The 14,489-nt window shown below is 30.0% G+C and overlaps 1 protein-coding gene across 1 annotated transcript; it reads left to right on the forward strand.

Moving 5' to 3' along the window:
- The first annotated feature begins 9,985 nt into the window (after window positions 1-9,985).
- On the forward strand, window positions 9,986-13,140 carry LOC129903196 (glycosyltransferase BC10-like). The gene is made up of 2 exons (XM_055978699.1): window positions 9,986-11,232; window positions 12,472-13,140. Exon 1 carries the CDS (start codon window positions 10,147-10,149, stop codon window positions 11,212-11,214), a length of 1,068 nt encoding a protein of 355 aa, XP_055834674.1. The 5' UTR covers window positions 9,986-10,146; the 3' UTR covers window positions 11,215-11,232; window positions 12,472-13,140.
- The last annotated feature ends 1,349 nt before the right edge of the window (window positions 13,141-14,489 follow it).

A 14,489-nucleotide genomic window follows, 5' to 3' on the forward strand; every position in this document is an offset into this window, starting at 1 on the left:
CTCCCCCAAGCCCTAATCTTCATCCCCTCTTCTCTTCCAAATCATCTCCAACAAAATCCTCTCAAAAGCTCAAGGATTCGAAATCTTCAAGTTATGTCTTTGATTTTTGGTGAGATGTTCTTCATTTTCAGGTATGTACGGCTAACCTAAAATATGGATTGAGTTCTTCCATATGCCCATAGATGTGTTGGATAAAGATGGTGAAAGACTTGAACCTTCTATGAAGATTTTCTTGAAATTTTCTTAAACTCTAGAATATTTTTATATACTAGTAATTGATTGATGATTTTCATGACTTAAATTCTTGAATAATTATCTTTCATATTTATTTCACAAACCATAGTTACATATTAACAACAATGAATTTTTGTATATAAATTAATGTGTATTGATGGTATTTTTGAGTGGAGTTTTGTTGAGATTATGGATTCATGTCTTCATCCACATGAAACCAAGACGAGATTTTTTTTTTATAATTTATCTTGAGGTTGAGATTGATAGTTTTTATGTAAATATTGCTTTCAAAGGGAGATGATGTATTTTTGTTAATGAGTGTGAATGAAATTGAATATAGAGTTAAATGGGGATTTTGGAGAAAGATATTTGATGATGATGTGAATGATGAGGTTTGATGATGAGGTGAATGATGTTTATTTAATTAAGGAAAAATAATTGATGAAGAGGTTATGTTGATGATAACATTTTGATATGAAATGGATTGGAGTCCAATGTGACTACATGATATGTGATTTACATAATTTGATTTGATTGGAGTCATATGAGTATAAATGATTGTTTGAGAAGGAGTTTTAAATAAATGATATGTGAACATTTTTGCATAAACTATTTATACACTATTTTGAGTTTAAAGAATGATTATTTTCATCTTTGATTTAGAAAGAGTTTGAGCATGATTTGAGTTTGAAAAGTCTCTTAATTATTATTTTGAGTATGAATATTTGGAGTATAAACGAGTTGATAATTTTTACATCTATTTTGAGATTGTATCAATTTTAAAGAGAAGAGTTTGATGGTTTGAGATGAGTTAATTTGAAAGAAGGTCCAATGAGGCCAGATTTGATTGAGTTTTGAAAAGAGTCCAATGAGACTAAATGAGTTGATTTGAAAATAAGTCCTAAGAGACTAAATGAGTATTTTGAGTATTTTACTCACTTGATAGATATAAGCATATTGAGTCTTGGGAGGAGTATTGAGCATCGAATTGGGTATGAGTATATATTTGAATCCCATGAACTACGTAGCCAACGTAGGAAGGGATTGTACCGTGTCGGATGTTTTTCTATTTTATTGTCCTAAAATGATAGGACTTGATTGATTGATGGATCCATGATTGGATGATTCGTTCATACCCTGGCAAAGTATGAACGGACGTGGCAACAACGTCGGCTTGTTGTATTATCACTTGCTCATATGGTGATGGTTGTCGGTTAGAGAAACTCCCAATTGAATGGATTGTGCTTGATATGATTGGTTTGATTGAGATTGTATCTGACTGAGTTGATTTGTAAATTATTGCTAAATTCTAATTTGCATATCTTTTGAATTGAGTTCTTTGACTTTATTGTTGAGTTGATTGTATATGATTGGATTGGATTAGATGATATATGATTGGATTAGATTAGATGATATATGATTGGATTGTATATGATTGGATTGGATTAGAAGATAGGTAATTGGATTGTACATGGTTGGATTGTATCTGATGAAATATGATTGGATTGGAGTTGATGGTATATGATTGGATTGTATATGATTGGATTGGATCGGATTGTATATGATTGGATTGGATCGAATTGTATATGATTGGATTGGACCAATTGTATATGATTAGATTAGATCGGATTGTATATGATTGGATTGGATTGAATGATTTGATTGAATTGTATCGTACATGATTGGATTGGATTGGATGGTATATGATTGGTCTCCGTCTAAACTGTGTTTTTATTTTAGACTTATGATACCTTGATTGAGTCTCTCTTATCTTTATGACTTGAGATATTTGAACTGGTATTATTCTACCTTGAGGTATGTTTCATTCTGCCAGATTACATACTCGTACATTTCATGTACTGACGTCCATTTGAACCTGCATCGTTTCATGATGCAGAGATAGGTTTAAGAGATCGTCAATAGGAGAACCATTGAGGATCTATTCGGTGAGTCCTCCCCTACATTCGGAGGACACTGCTTATGTTATTCTTGCGATGAGTTTAGTCATTTTCATTCTGATTTGAGGTAGCCATGAACATGTCATTGGCACCAATTAGATAGTAGTGATAGAGGCTTCATAAACTAGATTGTGATGGGTCGATTGAGTATTTTATTTCTTGATTTATTCTTGTCAAACTATTTAACGACATAGATTGGAGTCTGATATGTTGGCCCATGGCCTTTATTATTTGAGTTAGATTGATGATTTGAGTTGCCCACTAAATTATTTCTTTATTTTAAACTTTTCGCTGATTGATTGATATGAATGGATATGTGATTGGATCAAGTGGTTCGCTTGGGGACCAGTAATGGTCTTTGAGTGCCGGTCACGTCTAGGGTACCCTCCCGGGGCGTGACAGTGATTTTATCAGTTTTTCATATGTGTTAGCCAATGAATTTTTTGGTGATATAATTTTTTATCACTTTTTTTCCAAAAATGTTACTCCCGTAATAACCTAGAGGAATAATATGTATAGCCTCGTCATAATCCACGTCATTTACTTAGCATTTAGGGTCTACTAAATTGAAATAAGGTGATTTTCTCTGTTTTTTTGTGTGTTAGTCCATGAATTTTTTGGTGATACGGTTCTCGTTCACTTTATTTCCAAAAACTTTACGGGAACTTCTGTAATGACTTAGGGAAACAATACATATAGCTTCGACATGATCCACGCCATTTATTTAGCATTTAGGAGTCAATCAACATAAATTAGTCAATTTTCTCAATTTTTTATGTGTGTTATCTCATGAATTTTTTGGTGATATGGTTTAAGGTTACTTTTTTCAAAAAACTTTACAGGACCCTCTTTAATTGACTAAAGGACCGTAAGAATAGACTCGACATTATCCACACCATTATTTAGCATTTAGGGGCTACTCAATAGGAATTAATCGATTTTCTCAATTTTCTTCGTCGCAATAGGTCCTTCTCTTCCTACAGTACAGGTAGAATCGACATCAACAATGCTGGGGCGGTCAGTGATGAAGTTGACGATTCAACTCTCTGAAATGTTAGTATTTTAGCATCTCTCGTTGCTTCGGATGGAAAGGAAGCCTCTCACATATATTGACTGTATCCGACAATCAACGGGTGTTTTTCCAACGACCAGCGTGGGTGGGTGTGTTAGTTCATGAATTTTTTGGTCATATGACTTTCGACCATATTTTTCTAAAAACTTTGTCGGATCCTCCATAATGACCTGAGAGAAAAGTACGTATAGTTTCGACATAATCCACGTCATTTATTTAGAATTTAGGTCACTCAATAAAAATTAGGTGATTTTCTAAATTTCATGTGATATTTGTTCACTTTTTTTCCAAAAACTCTTCGGGATCCTCCGTAATGACCTGGGAGAACAGTGTGTTTAGCTTCAGCATGATCCACACCATTTATATTTAGGGGTCACACAACAGGAATTAGACGATTTTTTCAATTTTTTCTTGTGTGTTAGCCCATGAATTTTTTGATTATATGATTTTTCATCACTTTTTTTCTAAAAACTTTATAGGACCTTCCGCAATGACCTAGGGGAACAGTACGTATAGCCTTAACATGATCAACGCAATTTATTTAGCATTTAGGGGTCATTCAATAGGAATTAAGCAGTTTTTTTCTATTTTTTGTGTGTGTTGGCCCATAAATTTTTTGGTGATATGATTTTCATTCACTTGTTTTTTCAAAAACTTTACAGGACCATCTATAATGATCTAGAGAGTAGTACGTATCGCCTCAACATGATCCACGCCATTTATTTAGCATTTTGGGATCACTCAACATGAATTAGGCGATTTTCTCAGTTTTTCATATGTGTTAGCCAATAAATTTTTTGGTGATATTGTTTTTGGTCACTTTTTTTTTCAAAAACTTTACAAGACCCTCTGTAATGAACTGGGGATACAGTACGTATCGACTCGGCATAATTCAAGCCACTTATTTAACATTTAAGGGCCACTTAACAGAATAAGACAATTTTCTCAATTTTTTTTGTGTGTTGTTAGCCTATGAATTTTTTTGTGATATGATTTTCGGTCATTTTTTAAAACTTTATATGACCCTCCGTAATGACATGGGGGACAACACGTATAGCCTCGGTATAATCCACACTATTTATTTAGTATTTAGGAGTCACTCTAAAGGAATTAAGCAATTTTTTCAGTTTTTCATGTGTGTTAGCCCATAAATTTTTTAGTGATATAATTTTCAGCCACTTTTTTCCAAAAAATTTATAGGACCTTCCGTAATGACATGGAGGAACAATATGTATAGCTCGACATGATCCACGCTATTTATTTAGCATTTAGGGGGTCATTCAATAAGAATTAAGCGATTTTTTCAATTTTACATGTGTTAGCCAATGAAATTTTTGATAATATGATTTTCGATCACTTTTTTTCCCCCAAAAAGGACTATGTAGATTAGATTGTGCCTTTCTCTGATTTGTATTTTACATCGATATGTACAAGATCTCTATTCAGATTGAGGAAATATTTGCACACCTTCATTACCTTTTGGGAGGTCCACGCCCGAAAGAAATTGTCTATCTGAGACGACCCCTTGGCTGGTAGGTTCTAACACAAAGTTAGAATTCTAGCCTTAGTGGTATCTCTCCCCACTTCTTACTCTTATAGGATCGTTCACCATTCAAATAATCAACTTCATATATTTTTGCATGAGATTCATGTTATGTCTGACTGGATTCACTTGATTTTAAATTTCTAAGTGTAACATCAATGGTATATATAGTTGGAGCATGAATTTATTAGTGTATTCATGTATTTAAAATGTTTTTTTTTCGAATAAAAAGCTCTTGAAACACTTCACAAATTTTCTAAAATAAGAAACTAGTATTACTCTCTCCGTCAAATTTTATTCGTTCATAATATTAAAAATAAATGTTTACTTTTATTTGTTTAATTTAAAAAATTAAGATATAATTTATCATTTCATACCTATTTTACTCTTGCTATAACAACAAGTTATTTCCCAATATTAAATGGCTTATAATAATTAGGAATAATATGTTAAAATTATTATTTTTTCAAATTAAACATGAACAAATAAAAACAAAAAGGAGATATTTCGTTTTAGATACATGAAGGTAGCACATGATGGCAATATAATAAATGTTGCGTCTATGGTTTGTCAAAGAAAACAAACACAACAAATGTTTAGCACATCTAGGAAGTTGCATTGTCATGTTCATTATTTAATACTTTTTACAAGATTTTATTTTTTATTTTTATAGAATTGAATTCGAGAATTTTGATTAAAAATATTAATCATTTTACCATAGTTTATATGGATTCTCATATGAATTGTTGGTTTAAGAAGTTACTGATATTATCATTTCATTTTTATTTATTACTCCTATAATATATAAACTTATTTTATTTTTACAATTACAAATATCACATTTTATCGAGGCTTATCTATATATATATATATATTTTTTTTTTTTTTTAAATAATAATCTGACAATGAAAACATTCTTTATGCGAATGATATAACTTAAAGTTTATCTAAAAGGAGTTCAATTTCTTAGGATGACCTGATAATGTAAGAATTATTTATATTAATAGTATAGCTTATAAATTATAAAACTTACAACATTCAATATTTTACACCAAATTAATAGATATAGGATTTGAGAAATTAATGTCATTATTCTTAAAGAACTTGGAAGTAAGTTTTATATTCGTACTATGAATGTGTTTGGACGTAGATTTTATCATTTAATTATGTTCAATTAAAATATATTTTTCTCTCAATAAATCACTTAACTATAAAAATATTAAATAGGTTGGTGTAAATATATGGTCCTAGTGAGTTCCAAGTCCAAGCAATAGGTGATGAGTCTTCTATTCTCACTATTACGTACGGATGTATATGATTTGACAATAATATAGTCCAATAAATAATAAAAATAATATGTTTTCATGCATTGTAACACATTTAATGCACTGATGTTATACATTTATCATATTAAAAATCATTGCAACACATTAATAATTTCTTAGCACATCATTATTGAAGATTCATTGTAATTGAGCTAGGGTGTGCATTGATCGATCCGGTTTGGCTTTATGTATTATTGATTCGATTGATTAATTTTAAATTTTTAAATTTGTTAAATCAATAACCAAATCAATAAGAAATTTTTTATCGTTATTCGATTTTTGATCCTTAACGGTTTGATTTTCAATTTAATCAATAAGAAAATACTCATAAAATAGTTATATGATTCTAATAATTTGGCACGACAAGATAAAAATGTAACTTTATAGAATGCTCAAATAGAAATAATAGTAACTAACATGAAAAAAAATTATACAAGTGCAATATAAATAAAAGAACTAGGATAATAATGTGAATTGAAAGCTAAAAGACAAATGTACTAACCAATAAGGTATTGATATTAATATTTAATATTTTTGTAGGGATAAAGTAGTAAATTACTATTGCCTTAATAGATTATCGGTTTACCCAATAACTCAAAATTGAAATATCAATATCGAACCAATAACTTGATAATTTAATTTAATAAAACTTTAAAAAATCATTAACCCAATAACCCAATAATATTTTCTTCGAGTTGATTTATTGATTGGTTCGATTTTTGCACACCTCTAATTAAGTCTATGATAATATTTCAGTATAAGGAGTAAGCTTTGTTGAAATTGATTTTCTTTTATAAAGCAATCTCTTTAAGTAAGTTGTAGTGAATTTTCTCTAAATTTTTAATGCATCATAGCGATAGGGATGGCAATGGGGCGGGTGCGGGGCGGGTTGAGCTCAATCCATAAAAAAAATTAAATTGCCCCGCCCCCGTCCTGCTCCGCTTAATAATTTTTTTCATTTTCAATTCGCCCCATCCCACATAGATTCGCTCCGCATAAATTCGCACCACGTAAATTTTTATATTTTTTTAACATCTCAACAACTAATTAATTATTTCTAGTTAATATTTCAACAATTGTTTCTTAATCACTAATTAAATTTCAGCACTAATTAACTCTAATTGACATTTGTCTAGTTTAAATTTTAAAAAAATGGTTAAAATTAAAGTCAAAGTTTAATATAAAAAATTTATATCTTTGATTTTACTAATTACAAAGATTTAATTTTTTCGAATTTCTATTTAATATCTTAAGCATGCATAAACCTGCTTAAACTTGCAACCCGCCCCGCCCCGCATTAATTTTGATAATAATTACTTCAATCTGCTCCGCCCCCATAACTCTAAACCTACCTCGCCCCACCCTGCTCTAAATCCGCCCCATCCCATCGCCATCCATACATAGTGAACACATCTAATTCTATTGTACAGAATGACATATTAAGAATGTGTTTTAAATTTTCTCATGGTTAATTGATCAAAATATTTTTAAAATTTTAATGCCAAACGCTTATTTAGAAAACTAAAACCTTCCTAATAAGCCTTTTACGTTATGGATCCAATTTCATTGGAGCATTAAAAGTTTTAACATGGAACAATTAAATAATAAGAAATAAAATTTGTACCTCCGTACAATCACGGATCAAAATTGTGAGATAAATACTACCTTTCATTTTAAATTTTCTAATCTTTTTTTTTGTTGAATCCGTTTAATTAGTAATTTTTTAATTTCAAATTTTTATACAACATGTTTAAGGTCATAAAATTTAAAAATATTTTAATATATTTTATATATTTTCAATTTAAAATTATAAAGTTTTTTAAATATATTTTTAAGAGCAATATTGAAAACACTCTTTGAATTTGACGCAAATTATTAATTTCGTCTTCAATCTATTAACAGGGTTAAAAACGCCCCTCTACTTTACTAACTAAACCTAGATACACCTCTGATCTGCTACATAATGTAGCAAGTGATCTTAAACTCTTGTAGAAGCATGAGACTCTTAATAAAAAATTAAAAAAAATATTGAAAATATTCTCAAACTTTGTAAGAATTTAAGAGTGTATTTTATTCATTTTACAAAATTAGAGGTGTAATTAAATTCAATTAGTGATGAAATTCATATTTACGCCCAGATAGGTATATCCAATACTTTTCTCTATTTTTTTAAAATCTCTATATCAAATTAAAATCGAATAAATAATTTAAAACGAAGTGAATATATAATATATTATTATAAAAAAAATAAAGTAAGGGAATGGTACCCAAAAGTACTCTTATCATGGACACGGGTCCCTAGGCTACACAACTTTCTTCTGTAATTTCCTTGAAACGTCCCTCTTTTTGTCTTTTTGCACTCATTTACACCCCCACCATCTTTCTCTCTTGACGCCGTTATCTGTCCCCTTCCTCTCCGTTATCCTTCATTTGCAATTGTACCTTAATTTATTTGGTAGCTCGATAGAGTTATATATGTATTAATAATATAAAATTTATTTATAAAATAATTTATATAGATTTTAGTTATATATATACACATGAGTTTTTTAATTATATATAAAAAATTTGTCAAGTTTTTAATTATATATAAATAATTTGTCAAGAATATAATATCTACGTAACTCTAATTTTAAAGTGACTTAAATTTCAAAATCTCTTATGAATTGTTTGCTTGATCAATTTTTCAACGCAAGCTTTATTAGTTAGAGTTGCTAAACTATTAAACATCATTTATTTTCAATTATAAGTTTGTTTGAATCAAGAAAAAAACAAAAATGAATACATTTTTAGAGAAGGGCTAAAAAAATCAGCTTAAAATATAAGTATTTGTGTTTAATTAATCGATTTAAAACACATTTATTAATATTTTTGAGTAACAAATTATGTTTGATCAGACTTCAAAAAATGTTTCATGAAAAAAAGAGTATATTTTCAGTTTTTGAAAATAATCTTCTAGTACTATTCAAATTTTATTTTCTGAAAGCTCAACTTAATAATTCAACTTTCCAAAATAAACACTCTTTACTTCTTATCGAAATATAGCTAAACAAATTATAATCTATTTTGCTTAAAATAGTTAGAAATAATATTAGTCGCGTGTTAAATTCTTAAAAATAATATAGTAAATTTTAAAAGATCCAACACGTGATAAATTAATAATATTTTTTAAAAAAATTCAATTCTATAAGCATATGTGATATTCAGAATCGATCGTTGAGTTCTTGTAGAGTTCGAGTAAATTGGTATAAGTAAAATATCTCTAAAAAAATACTTGGGGATCTTTTCCACGTGGTTACCGAGCTCTATGAATTCAGTAATTAAAATGAGTATAATGTCAATTCCTTAACAAAGATTCATCGGATGACAAGTTTAGTACCAGTAGTTGTAATAGTTCGAGTTTTAACAGCGTATATTTAAGTTATTATAGTTAAAAAAAAACTGCAGTTGAACTTTGGAATAAATCGATCGATATGTCTTAGGTGTGCATTGATTGTCAAGTCCCTTATATCGGTGATGTGCTACATCGCATCGAATTTGCTTACAGCGATTCATATCTCTTATGTAATTTCCTGTTATTACTTATTCGATATGCATTCGAAGATTAGCGATGATTTTTTTCAGAATCTTTAAAAAAAATTAAAAATGCTCTAAGTATAATACTATTATGATGATCTAAGTTGCATGGATTTTTTACTTTAGATATCATATTTATGTTAGATTTTATAAAAATATATTTTTTTAAAATTCAATAATATATTTTTTAATATTTTTGAAGAGTCCGATAGTCGGTGGTTACCCCACCCACCTCTTACACCAAACAACCTCTCTATTTCATCCACTTTCACCATTTCTTGTCTTCCCCCAAATCTCTCTCTTTCTTCACTCCTTTCACTTCCACTCTCTCTTCTCAATCTTCATCATTCCAATCCCCTCAAACCCTAATTTCTCCATCCTCCATTAATGGTGATTTTGCTGTAAAACACTACAAATTACACATATTTTCAAGAAAATATGTTCAGATTATCCATAGTTATCCCTTCTCTTACTCTCCTCATTTCTGTTCCTATTCTCTTCTTATTAGCACCAAAAATCCTCCTACCTCGCCAAATCTCCATTTCTATACCTGATGAACTCGACGATCTTTCCCTCTTCCACAAAGCAATTGCTGCTGAAACAACTTTCCCTAAACACCCATCACACAAGCTCCGTCTTGGATCCACTACTGTTCGTCCACCCAAAATCGCATTTATGTTCTTAACGAATTCAGATTTACAGTTTTCCGCAATTTGGGAAAAGTTCTTTAATGGTACTAAACCTGTAGATCCACATCTTTACAACATTTACATACACGCTGACCCATCTATCAAGATTTCACCATTAATGGGTGTTTTCAAAGACCGATTTATTCCGGCGAAGAGAACTCAACGTTCGTCGCCGACTCTCATCTCCGCTGCCCGGAGATTACTTGCTCATGCTTTACTTGACGACCCATCGAATTCGTATTTTGCTCTTATCTCACAACATTGTATCCCTTTACACTCGTTTAATTATATTTACAATTTTTTACTTGATACCCAGAAATTGTCGAGGAAAATGGAGTTTCCTAGTTATATTGAGATTCTTGATGAATCTGATTCGTTATTGGATAGGTATAATGCTAGAGGAGAGAATTTGATGGAACCTGAGGTGAAATTTGAGGAATTTAAAGTTGGGTCGCAGTTTTTTGTGTTAACAAGAAAACATTCTTTAATGGTGATTAAAGATAGGAAGTTATGGAGGAAATTTAGAAAACCATGTATAAATGCTGAGTCTTGTTATCCAGAAGAGCATTATTTTCCAACTTTGTTATCAATGGAGGATCCAAAAGGGTGTACTAAGTATACATTAACAAATGTGAATTGGACTGATACAGTTGATGGTCATCCTCATACTTATCATCCTTCTGAAGTTTCTTCACAGCTGATTTATGATCTCAGAAAGTCAAATTCTACATATTCTTATATGTTTGCAAGGAAATTCTCACCTGATTGCTTGAACCCTTTGATGGAAATGGCAGATTCAGTCATTTTCAAGGACTAGTTCTTGTTTGTTCACAAGGTATGTGATGATGCATGCTTTCTTTTTTTTCTCATTGAGTTATGTTGAATTGACTTAGGTTTTGCTGAGTTTACTTTGTAGAATTAGGGGGTTCTGGTGTGTGGCAAGTACTTGTGTAGGTGGGAGGTCGCACGTACCTTGTGAGATTAAGCTGATCCAAACATCACGATTATCATAAGAACTACTTCCTCCGTTCCGATTTATTTGTTTACTTACTGTCTTTTTTAATCTGTTTTAAAAAGAAAATCTATCTTTTCTTTTTTTGACATCTTTTTAATTCCAACGTTCCACTTAAAACGTTTAAGTGTACAAGATTAAAAGGCATTTTGATACTTTCTAGGTATCATTAGTTGTAGACAACAAGATTTAAAAATTTTTAACTTTCAAATTCCTTGTGAAGTCAATATTAAAACCAGATTGACAAATTGAAACGGAAGGGACTAAAGGGAATTGGGGTTTTTTGAAATGGATGGTTGTGATATAATATTCTAGAAGTTGTGCTGTTGGAATTGATAGGTTAACAATGTTTCTATAGAACTTGACTATTTTGGTGGTGAATAGGTCTCTTCAATATGCCATTTATTTCTTTGAGGCATTATTTCAATCTAATTAGGTGGGATTTTCATTTGACAAAGTCTTAGACTTTAGCATATTCGTGTGAAAATTGGGAAAAAATATCTTTAAGTCACTTGTTGTGTTAGTAGTTGCCACTTACAAGTTACAAGTAGTTGTGAAGGTTTTAAAGATTCTTTGTATGGTGTTTTTTTTAAAGAGTATGTAGCTATTACTTGTGACACATTTAGCAAGAAATTTGTAACTTTCACATGTGACACATCTTTTCTTTTCTTTTTTTTCATTTTCACACTTTTGATTAGTCAAACTCTTGAATATACTACTATATGAAATCTTGAAAATGTTGCACCTTGTCTTTGTATGTCACACCTTATCTCTTTTGCATCTGTGTCTTGAACTACAGCCAAATGAAAGGACAAGGGAAAGAACAATAATTGAGTTGAGTACTCTATTAGAAAAATACTCTATTATGTACATAGTATAGTACCATCTGTTTTTAAAAAAAAATTATTTATTGGAAATTTGGACAAGTGTCATAATATCATTCTAAAAAATGAGGAGGTTGGTTTGGTATATATGAAGCCTAATACACCCCTATGTGTCGAAGCAATGAGATAGTGATTTAAAACTGACCCATGTTCTGTTTTATCTTATATTTTACAACAGGTGATGATGAAGGAGTGAAGACAAATCAAAGGCAAAAACTTTGATGATGTTTGTGAAGACAAAAAAAAATTGGTTGTTGTGTAGGAAGTAACACGTGTGGGAATAAGGTTTTATGAAGGGTTTGTTAAAAACAACAATGCCCTCAAACCAAGTAAATCCCAAAAGGAAAGTATCCAACTCAAAGCTTGGATGAGCTTTCAAAGAAAGCAATGGAAAGCTAGTTTTAGTAGTAGTTCAAAGAGGTATTGTTGAGGTGGTAATTTAATGATGTAACGTCTTAATGGTAGCTTCTAATATTCATTTGGTGTTTTTGTGTGTGTTGGTTCTCTATATTGCTTGGACTTTTCAAAAATACCGCCCGGAGTGTAACTGATCTTCTGAAAGCTTTGCATTTTTGGAAGATCTGACACGTATGCGGCAACAGTTTTGGAGTCTTCAAGCAATATGAGTTCTTGTACATATATGCTAAGTATATATGTGTTTTAGATGAATTATTATGAGGGGAGTGATTGAAGGATTGTTAAGTATATAGCCTTGAACAAAATCAAGAAAAGTGCTATACTCATATTTGCTTTTTTCCACTACTTGTGGAAATGGATCATTGTATCAATTGGATTTACTATCCATTGTTCTAAATGAATTAAGAGAATTCTCTATTTATGCCCTCTCCATTTTTTCCCAAGTTTTTTTTTTCTATTTTCCCTTGGCAATTTGTTTAGTTATATTTGTCTCTTTGTGACAATTCATAAAATTGGAACAATACTCTTGGTAGGTTATAGTTTGAATTGATATGAAATTTAAGAAAAAGAAGTCTTTAAAACTTATTGTAAACATATATATAGTATTTGTGTGGATGTAAATTTTTTAAAATCCTTAATAATTTTCAGAGTTAGTTGTACTCAAAAATAGTTTTCACTCACTAACTACTAGACAATGGAAAATATTTTTTTGAAATATATATTTTATGAAAAATGACCTTAACTAGAGACACTATAACCATTAAGAGAAGAGTATTTTTTTTATTTTCTTAAAAAAAAAAGAAACATGCATAAATACAAAATCTATCAGATTTTGTTTAATAGGGAGTGCTTTCCCGAATATAGCCTTACGCGGTATAAATACATATTAATCAAACTAGATATCTCATTCAAAATGAAAAAAAAAATAATCTACAGAAAGTAATAGTTGAGAAAAATAAGAGGGAAAGGTATTAATAAGATGCTTTACCTCCCACTTGTTCTAAACTTTGGATCTTTCTGTAAAAAGTGTAAAAAAGTGATCACAGCAATTTGCTTTTTGGCTTTTGTCCAAGAAAAGAATCATAATCTTATTTCTATATCTTTTAATAATTTAATTACTTTCTAGTAGTAATCTTTTTGGAAATTAAAAGATGATAATGGTTAGTCAAAGTTCAACAGGACAATACTTCTAAAAAAAGAAAGTAGATTATTCAAAAATTTATTGCAGTAGAAGCACATCAAAAAGTTACAAATTGTCTTGGGTCCTACATTGCCATAGGATTCTTTATTGACAAATAAAGGCAATTTATATGTTAAAATAATAATAATAAATTTTCCTTTAATTTATTACCTAATAAAGTACATTGTACGTTAAAATATGAACCAACCGTTCTCACACCTTCTTTTCTCCTTCATTATTACTGAATGGTAAGTATTCATTATTTATTAGACGTTTTGGGATCAAATTTTAATAATGAAGTCAATTTGATAAAAAAAAAAAAAATTATTTTTAATGTAAGTTTGACACAAATTTAAATTAGTTGAATCTGATATGCATACGTGATAACGAATGAGAAACTAACAAAAAGAAAGATGAAGGAGCAAGTCTACTTTTTTCTGTTCAACAAGGAGAGATCACTGACACATTATATTTCTTTTTTTTTAATTAAAAATTTTAAATTTAAATTTTAAGAATAAAGTTGCATTTGATCGAGAGGATGTTACCCTCATAATGAGCTTATTCGATACAACTTATAATTAATAAAGTTTCAAGCGGAT

The sequence above is a fragment of the Solanum dulcamara genome, chromosome 9 (genome assembly GCF_947179165.1).
Source record: "Solanum dulcamara chromosome 9, daSolDulc1.2, whole genome shotgun sequence".
Taxonomy (NCBI): Eukaryota; Viridiplantae; Streptophyta; class Magnoliopsida; order Solanales; family Solanaceae; genus Solanum; species Solanum dulcamara.